Source organism: Osmerus mordax, chromosome 17 (genome assembly GCF_038355195.1).
Source record: "Osmerus mordax isolate fOsmMor3 chromosome 17, fOsmMor3.pri, whole genome shotgun sequence".
Classification (NCBI taxonomy): domain Eukaryota; kingdom Metazoa; phylum Chordata; class Actinopteri; order Osmeriformes; family Osmeridae; genus Osmerus; species Osmerus mordax.
This window is the reverse complement of record NC_090066.1, coordinates 3843907-3861106: the sequence shown is the minus strand read 5'-3', so window position 1 is coordinate 3861106 and position 17200 is coordinate 3843907. Positions and strand designations below refer to the sequence as shown.

Below are 17200 nucleotides of genomic sequence, written 5' to 3'. Positions count from 1 at the left end.
AAAAGCTCGGGAGTTGTCCTCTCAGATGTCTCTCCAGCAGCACGCAGCTGCTGGGTGCCGGGCTTCGCCTGGCGTCGCCTGGCCCCCCGTCTAAGGAAGCTCCACTGGCCACAGAAAACATCCTCATTATCGGCCCCCGGCTCTCTCATTCACTCAAGCAGCCAGTGCTGCAACCTCTCAAGCCTCAGGGGGCTGCTACTGGGTTACACACCAACTCTCTCTCACACACACACACACGCGTACACACACACACAGACACGTGCACTCATATAGATACACTGTGGCTCATGAGTGCCAAAAGCGAAACAAAATCTCTGAAACTTTAAAGCGACGCCTCAGACACTAGATAAGGCTACAGCCTCGCAGCTGTCTACTTAGTACCAATCTGTCTAACGTCCTCAAGACTTCAGACATCTTACATTTACATTTAGTCATTTAGCAGACGCTCAGTAAGTACAGGGACATTCCCCCCGAGGCAAGTAGGGTGAAGTGCCTTGCCCAAGGACACAACGTCATTTGGCATGACCGGGAATCGAACTGGCAACCTTCAGATTACTAGCCCGCTTCCCTCACCGCTCAGCCACCTGACGCCCCTATCTCCACCTGTCTCCACCGTAGAGATCTAGTGACTAGACGGTGGCAGGGAGGACAGATCTGGGACCTGCTGTTGCTCTCAGCAGCGTCCTGCGGGGTTGTGCTGGGATGCTGCTCCTGGATCAGCCGTTCCCTCTCAGGCAGGACCGCACGCGTCTGACACCAGACCAGTTATCAGGGCCGCCCAGTGATCTCAACCTAACTCGCCCCTCTCGCCGTTACGATGGGACGTCGTCGCCATAGCAACGGTCGCCATGTAGCGGCGGCGGGGGATGTTAATGGTCCACGTTTTTATAGCCTGTTGTCAATTATCAGACAGTGCCATTACATGGTCACTGGTCAGTCTGGTCATTCAGGTCCTCTCAGTCCTCTTAGGCTGACTGCCCGAGCTCCTCGTGTTCCTTTTAGTTATTTATTTTTATTTAACCAGGCAGAATCATTCAGAACAAATTCTTATTTACAGTGATGGCCTGGCAAAAGAGGGGAGGAGAGGGGAAGGGGGCTATGGAAGAAAAATCTGGTTAAAAAGCACAAAGGAACACAACCACAGCAGTACAGACATACAGAAAAAAGCACAAAAGCAACAACAAAAAACAAGCAGGTTAAACAAAGCAGGGCATTAGTACATAGGGAATCAGAGGGGATAACAATGTTAAAAGCACAAAAGGCACAAAGCAAAACACAGAGATTATTTATACCAAACAACAACCACAATCAAGACATAGACTGACACTGGCAGGTATGAACAGAGGATACAGGCAGCTGAGAAAACAAAGCAGGCAACATTGGTACAACAAGAGGACAAACTAGGCAGTTGGCAACAGACAATAATGACAAACCATGGGGATGAATAGGACTACTGGATACTGTAGGATACTGACAGCCCCGCACCTGCCCACTGTGTTTGGGAGCGTTTACGTGTGTTTGTGTGTGTGGGGGGGGGGGGGGGGGAGGACAAAGGACAGATGAAAGAGAAAGGAGATTTGAGAACAGTTGAGAGCAGGGAAGGACAAAGGTGACAGAATTCTGCAGGTTAGTAGGTGGGGTACAGGAATAGCTCGGTAAGCTAAAGCTTGTGTACCAGGGGTGTGTATGTTGCGGTGTGGAAAGAGCCAACCGTGTGCTCCTGGGGACTGGGTCACTCGTCTAATGAGGTGCTCTTTCAGACACGCTAAGTTATGCACAACACACACACAAATATGTTTTACCTCAAGAGCAACAACAAGAAGTCAGATTCTGAAATAAATACTACATACTTATGTAAATAAGTGTTTTTCACGTTAAAATATGCAAGCAGGCCAGTCTCCCTGATTGTCAGTTTGTGTCTATGTGTGTGTGTGTGTGTGGGTGTGTGTGCATGTGTGTGTGTGAAGTTGCCGAAGATGTTCGCAGGGTTAAATGAACAGCTCAGTTCTCGAACACAGGCCCCGGTAATGATGACGGTGGACGAGGCCCTTAGAGACAGGAACACACAGGGAATTAGCCGTGGTTGCATATCAAAGAGCTGAGCCTTCACAGACAGGGGCTAGGGGCTAATGAGAGGTGTGGGGTCTTTGCTTGTGCTGGTTGGGTCACACACACCTCAGAGACACTCACACACGCACGCAACCATGCACGCAAACGTACATATACACCAACACACGTGTACACACACATACTCTCGCCTTACACGCACACACTCTCACCACCCCCCCCCCACACACACACACACACATACACACACAGACATACACACATACACAGATATACTCTTACCTTACACATGCAAACAGACACACACAGACATACACACACAGACACACATACACAGATATACTCTTACCTTACACACACACACACACACACACACACATACACACGCAGACATACACCCACCTTCACACACAGGCACGCACGGTCACACACAGCCCCTTTGGCAGGCCTTGCCATGTCTCTCAGTGTGGATGCGCGTGGGCAGAGGTGCCAGGGCTTTGTGTGCCACTCTGGATCATGCCAACAAGGAGATGCGGCAAGTGTATTGTACCCCCCCCCCTCCCCCCACCCACACACACATTAACCGTCTTCCTCAGATACAAACGCACACACACACACACGCAGGCACGTACAAGCAATTGAACAAGCAGACACACACTCCCTCTTAACCCCCCCCCGCCCCTGCTTGTGTAGGCCGATTGGCGATGCCCTCTGTGCCATCTGCAGTGCCCCCCTCCCATCACATCCCCCCCCCCACCTCCCACTCAGTGCTGGGTGGGCTTAACCATCTGTGTGCCAGTGTGTTCTCACAGCGAGGGGGGGGGGGGGGGGGGGGGCACGTGGGGGAATGACAACAGCACACACACACACACAAGAATTGATGCACATAGAGACAGCACATAGAAACAGTATGGACCAGATCACCTCATTTCGTCTCCCATCAGCTGTCGACCACAAACAATGTCTCTCCCTACTGTATATACAATGTAAACAGAGTTAGTATGACAGTAAACACAGGAATACGGATTCAGGGGGTCCAATATGCTGGATGTCAGTACACTCACTGTCCTGGAGGAGCAAGGCTTACTGGAGGAGCAGGGAGGGTTCAAAGCAGCCTTCCAGTGGGGCCCAGCTCAGCGTGTGGCTGCTACCCAGCTGCCTGGCATCCTTCTCCTCTCCTAATCTCTTCTTTTCTTTATGTATAGAGATATGTAAGGACAGATAGAGTGCATGTCCGTGTATGTGTTTGTGAGTGTGAGTGTTTGTGTGTGTGCCATGGCATGTGCTGAGCGTGTAAGGGAAGATGGATGGAAGCACGGAGAAACACAGATAACACGTTTGAGCAGCAGAGAGACAGAGCAAACAGAGAGCAAATACAATAATGAATTGATATATTTTTTTATACAATGGACAAACAATTGACATATGACAATATGAACGCATAAACATATAAACAACATAGAGCCAAATAAGCAAAGTAAACAACAAATGTGTTTTATGCTGTAAGCAAGTCAGTATAGAGATGGAATGGCAGGGATTCAGGGAGCTGAGCATGTTTGGGTGTTTGAGCGGTGGAAGGGTGTCTGGAGGGGAGCCAGTGGTACAGGGGCTGTCTGGAGGGCTTGGGGGGGGGGGGGGGTGGAGTGGGGGGGGGGGGGGGTGGAGTGGGGGGGGGGGGGGTTTGGGATAGGGCAGCAGCCAAGCAGATATACCCTCAGATAGACAGGATTAGGAGGAGAAGATACTGTAGTCTCTCTCGCTCGCTCTTCTTCTCTTTCTTTCTCTCCTTCCTCTTTCAGCTGGACAGGCAGGCAACAGGCAGGCAGCAATAGATGTGCTTTGCACCAGGATAGATGGGGAAAAAAAAGCCATTTGAAGAAACAAACCATAAGTGAAGTCGTAGAGACGATGGTGTGGGAGGAGGGATGGAGGGATAAAGAGAGGGGATATAGGTGGGTTTTAGCATCAGTTTGGGGGGGTTGGTCATTACCAGACCCCCTGTGGACCTCGATCACAGCTCTAATGGTGCGGAGACATCTAAAACCTCACACTCATGTTTCTCATCCCTGGTTTGCATCGTCTCCCGGCCTCGTTTCCTGTTTCACACCTCTCCGCACCTCACTCTTCTGCCGTCCTAACACACACGCACAAACAGGTGCAGGGAACACGCTCACCACACACACACACTTACACACACACACAAACACTCACTCACACATGCCAGTAAAAGAAGCACAGCAGGGAATGGCATGGAAGTCAATCCTCGTTTTTCTTGGACATATAGACTTTGCATCTCTGTGATTGAGCCGTGATTACACCTGATTTGAGTTGGGCTCCTGTCTACAGTAAGCCATCGAGTGTTGGCGGTTGATTTCAGCACTCCCCAAGTGTTGAACGGTTTGTTTTTCAACTTGTTTCCACTTCCTCTTTCCTCCTGCTTGGTGTTCTTCATGTCCAGGCCTTTGTCTTTGTGTGCAGTCTGTGTGTTCGTCTGAGCCCTGGTCAGTTTCAGGGCCCAGTCTGACCACTAAAGAGAGTCTGGGTGCTTAGAAAGCGCTGCAGAACTCTTAATGAGCGTCTGGGTATGAAACTGCCCTATTATCTACCCACAGCCTCTTTCTCTCTACCTTTCTCCCTCTCTCTCTCTCTCTCTCTCTCTCTCTCTCTCTCTCTTTCTCGTTCTCTGCCTTCCTTCTTTTTTGCGTGTGTGGAGCTGACTGGAGACTACTCAGTTGTTATTGTCAATCATTCTCTTTATTTACCTTGTCTAAGAAAGATTCATTAACCCTATGTCAACACAGTCCCTTTCAGTCACTCCACATTGTTCTGCCTCCACAAACACAAACAGATGCATGCATTGTTAACGCTAAAGATTATGAAAAGCTGAGAAATATTAAATATAGCTTTATTTTACCCCAAACCTAATTAGTTGATGTTTTGAGGTGTATAAATAAGCTAGTTAATTAGAGATAAAGGTTAGGCATGAGCTGTATACAGAGAATACACAATTAATTAAGTTGCTGAATTTGAAGTCGTCAGTGAAAAGAGAGATGGTTGATTTAAGCAATGAAGGTGAAACATGAACCTTTTTTATTGGCTGTTACAACTGTGTCTGCTTTTCAATTGGCCAGGGAAATTCACCCCATCCTGACCAGAAATGGGGTGTGCGGTGTCTGTGTGTGTGTGCAGGGGCACGTGTGTGCACCGCGATACCTCTGGATGGCTTATGAAGAGTCACTGACCGGTCAACAAGTAGGCTGAGAGCCGGCGGGACACAGAGAGATGGACGGAGAGGGAACACCAACTGTGTGTCTGAGAGAAGAAGAAAGAGGGAGAGGGAGTGAAGGAAGGCGCCATCCTAATCCACAGTGATGTCTCTCTTCCTGCAGATCTCTCTGCTGGTCTCTCTGCCAGGACAGCAAGTGTCTGTGAACCTGAGATCATATTCAATCAGTATTCCCAGAGATACTCCACTCCCTGACGTTAGTGGTGCGACAGCTGGCTATCTCGGAGATATATCCCATCTCTGCTCTTGAGTGGGGGCCTGAGAGGGTGTCTGGGGTGTCCGAGCCCCTGCCTGTATGAAAGGCGCTTGTGGGCTGGCGGGGGAAGATAGCGGCCTATCTTAATGGAGGTCTGGGAGCTGCCACTCAAACATCAGAGCGGGCCTCTACTGTGCATGGGAACCTGGATAAACAGTACATCACAGCACTGTCACCTCCATCCCCTCCTGCCTCCTCACCCCTCCATCACACCCAGCCCTCATCCCTCCATCACACCCAGCCCAGCCACCTCAGGCCCCTCATCCCCTTAACACACCCAGCCCTCATCCCTCCATCACACCCAGCCCAGCCACCTCAGGCCCCTCATCCCCTTAACACACCCGGCCCTCATCCCTCCATCACACCCAGCCCAGCCACCTCAGGCCCCTCATCCCCTTAACACACCCAGCCCTCATCCCTCCATCACACCCAGCCCAGCCAACTCAGGCCGCTCATCCCCTTAACACACCCAGCCCTCATCCCTCCATCACACCCAGCCCAGCCACCTCAGGCCCCTCATCCCTTGAACACACCAAGCCCTCATCCCTCCATCGCCAATCAGGAAGAGGACATGGGGGGAAAGGGGACGTGTAGGAAGAGTGTTGTGAATTGTTCTCTTGATTAACAATAACAGTCAGTCTGGGTGTGTTTTTCTCTCACTTATTCCTCCATTTTTTGCTCCTTCCATCCATCCATCCATCCTTCCATTCTTCTCCTCTGATTTGTGCCTAAATGGAAGAGAACGAAGAGGTCAGACTGTTTGATCTAATGGGTGTGTTGTGTGTGTGTGTCTTCATGTGTGTGTGTCTGTACACGTGTGTGTGTGTGTTATTGAGGAAGGGGATTGTTTACTGCCTGTCTCCAGCAGACCCTCTGCTCTCCAGGCCTCTAATGCACCACAGCTGTGAGGGTCCCCCACACTGGGCTTCTGATCAACAGCTTCATTGTAAAGCACTGTGTGTGTGTGTGCGTGCGTGTGTGTGTGCACTCGCGTGTGCGTGTCTGTGCTCGGCTGTCATCTAAGCTGCGGTCTGATGCTAGTCCACCTAAGGTCAAGGACTCCATTACTCCCGTCCACTGTTTTACGATGCACCTCGACACTTTTTACCTTCATTGCTTATGTCGCCTCGCAAGCTGTGTTTTAACAAGAGAATTTTTTTTTTACGTCTTCAGTCGTGTCCCAAATGAAAATATCGCTTCTCTCTTTTTCTCTCTCTCTCTTTCTCTCTCTTTCTCGCTTTCCTTCTCGCACTGTCTCTCTCTTTCCCTGTGTCTCTGTCTTTGTCTCTCTCTCTCTGTTTTTTTTCTATTTAAATAACAGCAGCACCTTTGGTAGTAACATCCTCTAATGTTGACCAGACAGCAACAATCCTACCTGGAAGTGGGATTGTTCCGCCACGTGAGGAGGCCATGTTGGATATCTCGGCCTTCTCCCTACATCTGGATCTGAGATCTGGTCTAGCCTCATACAATCCCATCAAACTCTGAATCTGAGTCATAGAATATTGTCATGAAAACTATTTTATGCTACCCATTATAACCATAGACAATGCCGTAGATGGATTTCAGCTGTAGCGTATCACAGGGGGTCACACATGTACAGTCTCCCTCTGTCTCTCTCTCTTTACGTCTCTCTCTCTATCATGCACACACACTCACAATAGTCTCAAATCGTTAATGACAAGCTTTTGTTTGGAAGCTTATTGCCACACTCTACAGTGCAGAGTCTACACTGTAGAGTTAGCATGTTCCTTTCATGCTCTATATTATTCAGAGAGCACTCGTGTATGTGAAAGTGTCTTTTGAGAATTGTTATGTTTCTCACGTAGCCAAAGACATAACCATGCAAACCTTTGCCTCTGAGAAGGACAAGGTTAGGCTAAGGTCAGACTTCTTTACTGTATGTTGACCATTCATTGTGGAGTTAGCTGTGTAATAAAGAAATTAGGTTTCTGTAATGCACAAATAACGTTATCATTGGGTTTGCAGCTGTTTCCAGGGTCAAGGGGAGATGCCGTTTCCAATATGAGCTCAATTTACTGACAGAATGAGATTATATCTACTCTCCAATGTATTTTCTACATTTTGAGATGAATTAGATTACTGTAAGTTAATGGCTGGTAATGAGAAGGATTGTTGTTGACACTGACATGGACATATCTCTGGTATTTCTGCCAATGCGTGGGCCTTTGCATTCCAAAATATGCATGCATGTGTGTGTGTGTGTGTGTGTGTGTGTGTGTGGATCAGTGTGATGCACGCATCTGTGTGTGTATGTGTGTGTGGTGTGTGTAAATGGTTGGTTGCTGCAGATGGTCCCAACATGCTGTGTTTCAGGAAGTCCTCTTTGCTCTTCTTCCCCTCAAAACAATGACTGATCAACACACCCACCAATCACAAAGGATGGTGACTGACAGCTTTGATGTCTGTCTGCCCCACACGCCTAACTCAACAAACACACTTGTTCTCCTTCCCCGGGTGTGTGTGTCTGTGTGTGCGTGTGTGCATGTGCAAATCCCCCAGGTGTGTGTGTCTGCGTGTGTGTGCATGTGCAAATCCCCAGGTGTGTCTGTGCATGTGTGTCTATGAAAATAATGTTCTGTTCTTTACAGTTGGGTTCGATTTACACATAATAAGTTATACTCAAATTGTAAAGAAACTTTTTGCCTATGGCTCTGTCTGACTCACCGAGCAGGTTCTGGATTTAGACCTCGTTCTAGAGAGGACTGCTGTCACAGTAGCTGGTACACGACTGGTCTGACTCTGGTCTGACAGGGAGGTAGGCTGGAGAGGAGGTGGTCAGCACAAAGAGAGAGAGAGAGACAGAGAGAGACAGAGAGAGAGAGAGAGAGAGAGAGAGAGAGAGAGAGAGAGAGAGAGAGAAAGGGAGAAAGGGAGAAAGGGAGAAAGGGAGAAAGGGAGAAAGGGAGAAAGGGAGAAAGGGAGAAAGGGAGAAAGGCTTAAGCAAGGGGGCAGCACTGCGGTGTGTTTTGCACCCAGGGAGTGATGAGCCCTCTGGCCAAACCGCCCCTCCCCTTTCTGTTTGCATGGACACACACACACGTACGCACACACGCACACACACTCCCACACTCTGGGCGAGCTGGCCCTTTAAGAGCTGAGCCCAGATCTAACAGCTTACAGGGAGGGAGGGGGAGGAGGAGGAGGAGGAGGAGGGGCAGAGACAGAGGGTGTGAGGTTGAGTGTGTGTGTGTGTGTGCACTCGAGAGAGCGAGAGAGAGAGGGAAACAGTCTCAGTGCTCTCGGAGGTTGAAGGATCAATAGACAGACTTGTTTCGGAGGCTCGTGAGCGTGTGTGCGTGTCTGCTTCTCTCTGTTGGACCTGCATGTTGTTGAGGAAGGAATCTTGAGTCCCTCAGCCCTGTTCCAGCATGCTTACAGAGCCAGACCTGCCTCAGGAGTTTAAAAGGTACGTTCAGATCATACACACACACACACATGATCTCTCTCACACACGAGGGACGGTGGACAAGACTGAGCGTAGAGGAGAGGGCGACCGGAGGTACAGAGCGTGGCTGAGAGCTTGAACTGTTGTGAGAGTGGTGTTTGGTGCGGAGCTGTTAGATGACTTTTGAAGCTAGTTTGACTGAGAGAGACAGAGAGAGAGAGAGAGAGAGAGAGAGAGAGAGAGAGAGAGAGAGAGAGAGAGAGCGTGAGGGAGGGAGGGAGGGAGGGAGAGAAAAAGAGAGAGAGGGAGGCAGGCATATACAACAGGAAAAGTTGATGTTTTCTGTTTTGTTCATTGGAAAGATACGTTCAGAAAACGTGTGTCTGTGTTTGTGTCGGTAAATAGAGCGTAGACCATGAGAATGATCTATGAGTTTGTTTCTGCTTTCTTCTTACTTCTCTACATCTCGTCATCCCTCCTTCCGTCTCTCGTCCTCGTTCCACTCTAAGTTGTTTCTGTCAGTGTGTTCATCTGGTTGGCAGGACTGTTAAAACAGGTTAAAGCGGTACAGATTGTGTGTGTGTGTGTTCATTGTGAGTGTGTCTTTCCATGTGTCGAGGTGTGAGAGTGAACGATTTACTCTGTGTGACAAGAAGTTCCTCACAAAAGTCCCCCGATCTCAACACTTACCCCCCCCCTCTTCTCTCACGCACACATTCTCTCTCTCTCACACACACACACACACACACACAGACACATAAACACATACCCAAACCCATACACACACTCAGCACATCTTTTCCCTCCATCAAGCTTCATCACGCTTCTGCTTTATGGCACTGGTTATTTTGCACAAGTAAGATAAGAAAGTTCACAGATGCTATCCATCATGTCACATGTAGGACACAGATAATTGTTATTTTCAGAGCTAGCTGTGGGGCTACTCCCTACTACGCAAACATGTTTTATTTCTGAATTTATCATTGAAATATATCAACCATCAGAGAAACTGTACTTCCTCCAGCAGGGACAGGATGTTGGTCCCCAGTTTGAGATGTTTACAAGTGAATACACAGTTTGTTTCAGTGTTTGTGTGTGTGTTTCAATGTTTTGTCAGAAAGGTGAAAACATTCTCACCTCCAGCAGCAACATGTCAAAGGCACACTGTTTCATGTTACTGTAATGCTCTGAAAGAAAGATTAAGCATAATACCCTCTTTTTAAAGCCTGCGTTTTTGCCCTTTGACTTTATTGCATTAAAGTACTGTACTATTTTGCCCAGATGAAACTAATCTTTTGTTCAGAGATAAACTCTGGTTTTATCCCTGAATTAAGAACACATTTATACGTCGGAAAAATTTGTTTTTAATAAATCATTCATCCGCAAAGAGAGGGAAAAAGATAACAACAGCTATGTGGTATTAAAAATTTAAAGGATTACACTGAAAAGCAGAATGTATGGAGATAAATTCAGGGATTACAATGACTTAGGAAAAGGCTGGTTAAAACTCAGCTATCCTGTAATGTACTCTCTCAGTGGTTAATGAAAGAATGAACACCCATTGGTCTGAATGTGTGTGTGAATCTTCCTTGTAGTGTTTGTGTGTATGTGTATGTGTGTGTGTGTGTGTGTGTGTGTGTCTGTGTGTGTGTATGTGTCTGTATGAGAGAGAGTTGAGCACTCTACTCTCCTCAGCGCTGAAGAGTGTGTGAGTGCCAGTGTGTGTGTGTGTGCCAGACTCAGTGGTGGTGATGCTCTCTGTTCCTGCAGCTCTGTAAGTGTTCTCTCTCTTCCTCTCTATTTATCTCTTTTCTTTTGCTATAACTTTGCTTCTCTCATGTTTCCTCTTCTTTGATACTTAAAGGAGAGAGGTGTGCAGAATAACTTTGTGTCAAGGATAGAGATTATTAAGGAGAGCAATTATGATTGCGTCTATGACGCCGCTTGATAAGTGAAAAATAATATGTATTTGTTTGGAAAAGGTCCTTTTAGACATGTGTTGACTATTCAAAAATGTTGAGAAGTTAAACATTAAATGCATGAAATTATCTAATGATAAGATTGTATCACTGTTGGCAAGAATTAGTTTTTGTTAGTTCTGATAAATGCAGAATGAAACCTTATTTTTGGCAGAACAGACAAACTTGAAATTGGATGCTATTTGAACATTATTCATATTATTACTATTTGTAGTAGTAGTAATAATAGTAGTATTATTATTAGTTATGTTATTATTGCTGTTATTAATGCTTAAAATGTATGAATTATTGTTGCTTGGTTTTAGTTTCCATCTCTGTTCTGCTGTGTGGATAGTCAGCGTCTCAGATGAATGGCACCAGTGTAACTATTAAGAATGAGTAGACATTCAATTATTTCAGTATTTTCGTGTGATCGTACCGGGGAGAAAAACAGTCTCTATGGCAGCCCGCTGAGTTTGTTCAGAATGGCACTTACGTATGTATTAGAGAAGGAAAGCCAGAAGGTGAAGGACAGAAAAGAGGGAGAGAGAGACACAGAGGGCTCATGTGGGGCTCCCGTGTCACTGATGAAGGGAGGGAGATTCTGTGGTCAAACTGACAGATTCCACAGCGATGGACAGAGTGTGAGAAGGAGAAAGAGAGAGGGGGAGAGAGGAGGTGAAGAGGGTTTTCTTACGGGGTGTGCTGAGTGCTGTGAGCCTTTCACACTTCACCATTTGGGTCTTGTTGGGTTTATGGTGGGGGGTGTTACTGGGTATTTCATGTGCAGGTCATGAGCGGGAGGATGTAGTGTTCTGATGTGGCACAGCCTCAGGTCAAACAATCACACAGCAACACACACATATCTTCATCTATCCGGCATGACAGAGGCATTCTGTCTCACAGCATTTGATTCCTCACTTCTCCCATTCAATGGCTATGTTATTATGCGGTTGAAGAATAAGCGCAGAGAGAGGAGATCAAACAATTTGTTGTAATTTCCTAGACTTCTTACTGTCCTGTATATATTACTAATTGAAACTTTGGATCCAATGAAGGTGTGGTAATGCTTGCTAAATGCAATTCAACTGTAAATCAATTAAGGTATGGGTGCATTAAAGTGTGTGGTGAGGATCTGATTGGTTAAGTGTTTTAAAGGATGTGGTGTTTTACAAGGATCTGTGAGAGTGCACAGCAGTCGGTGTGTGTGTGTATCATGCAATTGTGTTGCAGATTCGTGGTCTGAACACTAATGTGATGGGACTCCCTTCCCTTGTGCCCCCCCCCCTTTCTCTGTCCCTCTCTCTCCCTCCCTCTGTCTCCTTCTCTCTCTGTACCTCTCTCTGCCTCTTTCTCGCTTCCTCTCTCCCTCTTCCTCGTCCTCTCTCCCTCTATGTCTCTCTCCCACTCTTTCTCTCTCTCTCTCTCTCTCTCCCTATGTGTCTCTTGTCTCTCTCTGCGGGTCTCTCCTCAGACTACGCCATTGTCCAGCCCATATTGTCAGTCCCCCGAGCGGCTTGATAACCGTGTCTCCATGTCGAAAAAAAGAAAGAAAGACAGAAGAATACCAGAGCAGAATGTTAAATCCCTCCCCCCTCCCTCCCCTGTCTCCCCCTTTCAACCCCCAGACCTCCCCAGAGCAGTCAGCTGACCTCCCTGGTAGCCAATCGGGTGAGGTAAAATTTGTTTTGGTTGTTTAGAGGCGAAAGCAATGAGGAATGAAGTTGCTTTTGGGACTTTTCCTTGGCTGTGCAGCGGTGGCCTCCCTGTGTCTGTGTGTGTGTGTGTGTGTGTGTTTCCTCTGGGCTAACAAGAGCGAGGTCATAAGGACAGGAGGTCAGAAGGCAGAGGTTAAAGATCAAGAGTATTGCATTATCAGCAGGGTCATAAAACTTTGTGAGAAGAGAAGGAGAGGAGAGGAGAGGAGAGGAGGAGAGAGGAGAGGAGAGAGGAGAAGAGAGGAGAGGAGAGAGGAGAAGAGACAAGAGGAGAGAGGAGAAGAGAGGAGAGGAGAGAGGGGCCAAAACAGCTTCTGTCCTTGAGTACTCTCCTCATATCCCTCCTCTGTTGATTTCTCCCTCCCTCCATCCCTCTTTCTCGCCATCCCTCCGCCCCACAATAAGAGACAGTGTGCTTCTCTCTGGTCCTGGGGAGGTACAATGGAGCCTCTGTCTCTGCAGGTAGGGAGGGAGGGGTGGAAGGGGGAAGGGGGGTGAGAGGGGCTCAAAGGAAAAGAAGGAGACCATTTGGGTGAGGTGGGAGAGTTTCAAAGCAAGGGGCAAAAGAGAGAGCCCAGCTGTGAGTTAATGTGTATGCATGTGTGTTTGTGTGTGTGTGTGTGCTTTTGCTTGTGTGCATGACAAGTCCGTCCTGATCTTAAGATAGTGTGTGTGGTGTTTACGGCAACCCGTCGACAGAAAGACAAATGGTGGGCTTCTTTATGGATTGCTGAGCAAATGGGGTCTAAACAGACGCGTCACCCAATGGACAAGCAGTGTTCTTCTGTCAATAAACATTAGTGGTCTTCTCACTCGTCTCTCATAAACAAGGACCAGTACGTGTGTGAGTGTTGGGACCCAGACCTCCTCGTCTATCTTCCTCCCTCTCCTACAATTTTCCCTGTTTTTCTCACGGCCCGACCGGCAGTGACAGAAACAGCCAGGGCCAGAGGCGGGGTGACTCCCCACCCCCTCGACCCCCCCCCCCCCCCTTCCCGTTATTTCCCTGTTTGGAGCGTGGACGCTCTCCAAGGTAAAATGTCAGTGAAAATCACGGGGCCAGTGACTCAGACTGGAGACATGAATAAAAACATGACAGGGAGGTATACAGACTGCTGTGCTGCTGATGATGACTAAAGGACCAGGCCGGTGTGTGTGTGTGTGTGTGTGTGAGGATGCTGAGAAGAGAGGTGGTGGAGTGAGTGGTGGTGGAAGTCCCAGAGGCTACATGAGCTGGCTGGTGCCTTCTGTCCTTCCCTACAGCAGACATGACTAGAGTCTGTGTGTGTGTGTGTGTGCGTGTGTGTGTGTAACATTACAAACTGTGTTATTGCCTTTTGTGGTCAGCTTGTCAGCCTCCAATTCAGAGAATAGAGGAATGTGTGTGTGTGTGTTTGTGTCTGTGAGCACACAGAATACATCTCAAGCATTCTCCCTTTGACGAGAATAAACATATACTTTATTTCTCTTAAAAACACTATATCCATCTCCTTGGATGTCAATCAGAAATGATTAACCACAGCTAATCAGCTACTTTTACAGACAATTGACATAGACACTGAAAGCATCAAGAAAAGACTGAACAAGCTCGAATAAGGAAAAGCTGAACGAGCTCATGAACTCAATCCAAAGTGTGGAGTCACTAAGACGAGTTCCCCTGTTTTTTTTCTTCTCTCTCTCTCTCTCTCTCTCTCTCTCTCTCTCTCTCTCTCTCTCTCTCTCTCTCTCTCTCTCTCTCTCTCTCTCTCTCTCTCTCTGTCTCTCCCTCTCTCCCTTTCTGCATTCTCTCTCTCCCTCTGTCCCTCCTTCTGTTGTTGCTTCAATGTTCCCACTGATAGGGAGGACGTGCTATAAATAGATATTAGGCAATATCCTTAGGAGTCTGGACAGGGAGGGTGGGATGGGGGGGGGGGATTCTTACAAACAGCTGATTGTGTAAAGAGGGAACAGTCAGTAAAACAGCATGACAGAGTTCATCATTCCTGAGAGAGAGGGAGCGAGAGAAAGAATAGAGAACGTCAGAGGCAGAGATAGTGAGGGAGGGAGAGATAGAGAATAGTGAAAGGGAGAGAGAGAGAGAGAGAGAGACAGAGAATAGTGAAAGGGAGAGAGTAAGTAGCTCTGGATAAGAGCGTCTGCTAAATGACTAAATGACTAAATGAGAGAGAGAGAGAGAGAGAGAGAGAGAGAGAGGTAAAGAGAGAGAGTGACGCCACAGAGTCCTTCATTTAGTGTCAAGCTGCAGCTGAACAGCCAGGTGTCACATCCCCCTGGTCCCCCTCGCCCCCTCCTGGAGAGGGTTAAACACCCCCCCCCCTGTGGTTCTCTGTCACCCACAGGACACAGACGGTTTGGTTAGGTAGGACGTGTCGTGGAGGTTCACCCTGTGGGTGTGTTTGTGGACCTGCTGTGGAAGAAGGGATAGAGAGAGAGAGAGAGAGAGAGAGAGAGAGAGAGAGAGAGAGAGAGAGAGAGAGAGAGAGAGAGAGAGAGAGAGAAGAGAAGATCCCGGCCTCTCACAATAGAACCCAGCAGAAAAAGTCACTCCTTACAAGATTGATTTTCATCAAGGTGCTAACGAGTTAATGTTATTGTGATGAATTGTCATTTTCATATATAGAGAGAGAGGAAAGAGCGAGACAACGACAGATGCTGATGTATGTAGACACATGCAGAGAGAGACACATGGCAAGAAGAAGAGACAGAGAGAGAGAGGGACAGAGAGAGAGAGAGAGAGAGAGACAGAGAGAGAGAGAGAGACAAAGAGAGAGAGAGAGAGAGAGAGAGAGAGAGAGAGAGAGAGAGAGAGAGAGAGAGAGAGAGAGAGAGAGAGAGAGAGAGAGAGAGAGAGAGAGAGATAGAGTGTAATATCATCTGACAGATCAGAGACAGCTGCTTTGTTTCTCTTTCACTCTTTATTAAACATGAAACAAATCTTTGCCCCCGACTTTGCTCGGACACTATGAATGATTTATCAGGTTGCTGCTGTGGTTTTCAGGGTGTGTGTGTGTTAGGAGAGGGGTGTCTTTGGAATGCCTATTAAGGTAGGTGTGTATATTTTTCGTCCTCCAGGGTTCATTCAGGAAACAGCTTTGCGTCATCTCTTTGCTGTGTCACCGCCAGGCTGGGACCATTGCATTTTGTCAATGACTGTGCATGAGTGTGTGTGTGTGTGTGTGTGTGTGTGTGTGTGTGTGTGTGTGTGTGTGTGTGTGTGTGTGTGTGTGTGTGTGTGTGTGTGTGTGTGTGTGTGTGTGTGTGTGTGTGTGTGTGTGTGTGTGTGTGTGTGGTTGTGCCTGCCTTTTAGGTAGGTTTACTGGCGTCAGCTGGGTCTGTTTTTTTTTTTTGAGTTAAACACGGGTGATGGTGATTAAGACCATCTATCCAGTCCTATATTTAATGGACAGTGTATTTGGCCGATTAGTGACTTAACAGAATGGTACATATGTGATATGAGTGGTACTTCAGAGAGCACTCACTAATCATCAAAGCAAGGGGAAGTGGTGCTTTACTCTGAGCTTAACACCATCCTGGTGTGTATATGTGTGTGTAAACCTGGTGTGTGTGTGTGTGCGCAGTGTGTATGAATGGGAGGGGGTATGGTAAAACAGACTCTACAATATGGTGTAGTGTCTCTGGTGAGTCTGAGCTAAAGACACATCACATATAACTTGTTTGCCCTCAATAGGAATATTTTAGATACTGGAAAATGTGGGTTAAGATGAATATATTTGTCAAAGGCAGTGAATCACGTTTTGACAGGTTGGACCAAAGTGAGAGAGTGTGTGTGTGTGTGTTCTTTGCCCCTTAGTATATGGAATTATTCCCCCTCTCTGTGATGAAGGGAGGTGTGTTTGGCAGGCCTCGTGGTGTTACCGACACAGAAGGATGGAGCAAAATTATGCTAATGGTCGCTAATTATGACCTTGGAGACTAGCTTGGCTGCCAATTTATCTACTTAATAAAAGCCTTCTTTTTAATCCCTACATCACTACATGCTTTAAATGTTTCATTGAGCCTCTCAGCTAAGACAGGTCTGGCAACATTAAATGAAATAGCTGCTGGAACCTCGTCACCTGGGCAGACAAATTGTATAGTAATTATACACCAAAGGCCTGGAGGAAAATAAAAATGTTATTGCTCCCGAGGAGCTGAGAGAGACCTCAGTCATAGAGACGTGAGAGGAGGCAGAGGATTGAAGGCTGTTGTGGGAAGGAGAGGAAGGGATAAGAAAGGAGATCAGGGAGGGAAGACATTCAAAACTCCTGTCTCCTATCTCACTAGAGTATCTCACTCCAGTGCCCATCGTACTGTATATTAAGGGTGTGTAGGGCTTGGCAGATCCAGAATCAGCTGACCCCCCACCCCTCACTCCTGTTCAGCAAGCTCAGGCGGCGTGAATCTGACCTGAGATCAGTCCTTAGAGGGTTCCTGCCCAGGTGGGGCTGAGGGGCAGGGGGAGTCGACGGGCATGGGGAGTTAGGGTGGGGGTGAGAGTGTATGTGT

At 47.6% G+C, this 17200-nt stretch overlaps 1 protein-coding gene across 1 annotated transcript in view; it reads left to right on the top strand.

Moving 5' to 3' along the window:
• The first annotated feature begins 8882 nt into the window (after positions 1-8882).
• Positions 8883-17200, top strand: part of LOC136960464 (transcription factor SOX-5-like) — a 17753-nt gene continuing 9435 nt past the window's right edge. The window contains exon 1 of the mRNA XM_067254966.1: positions 8883-9039. Coding sequence (XP_067111067.1) covers positions 9002-9039 — 38 coding nt within the window. The 5' untranslated portion in view covers positions 8883-9001. The remainder of the gene's footprint in view (positions 9040-17200) is intronic.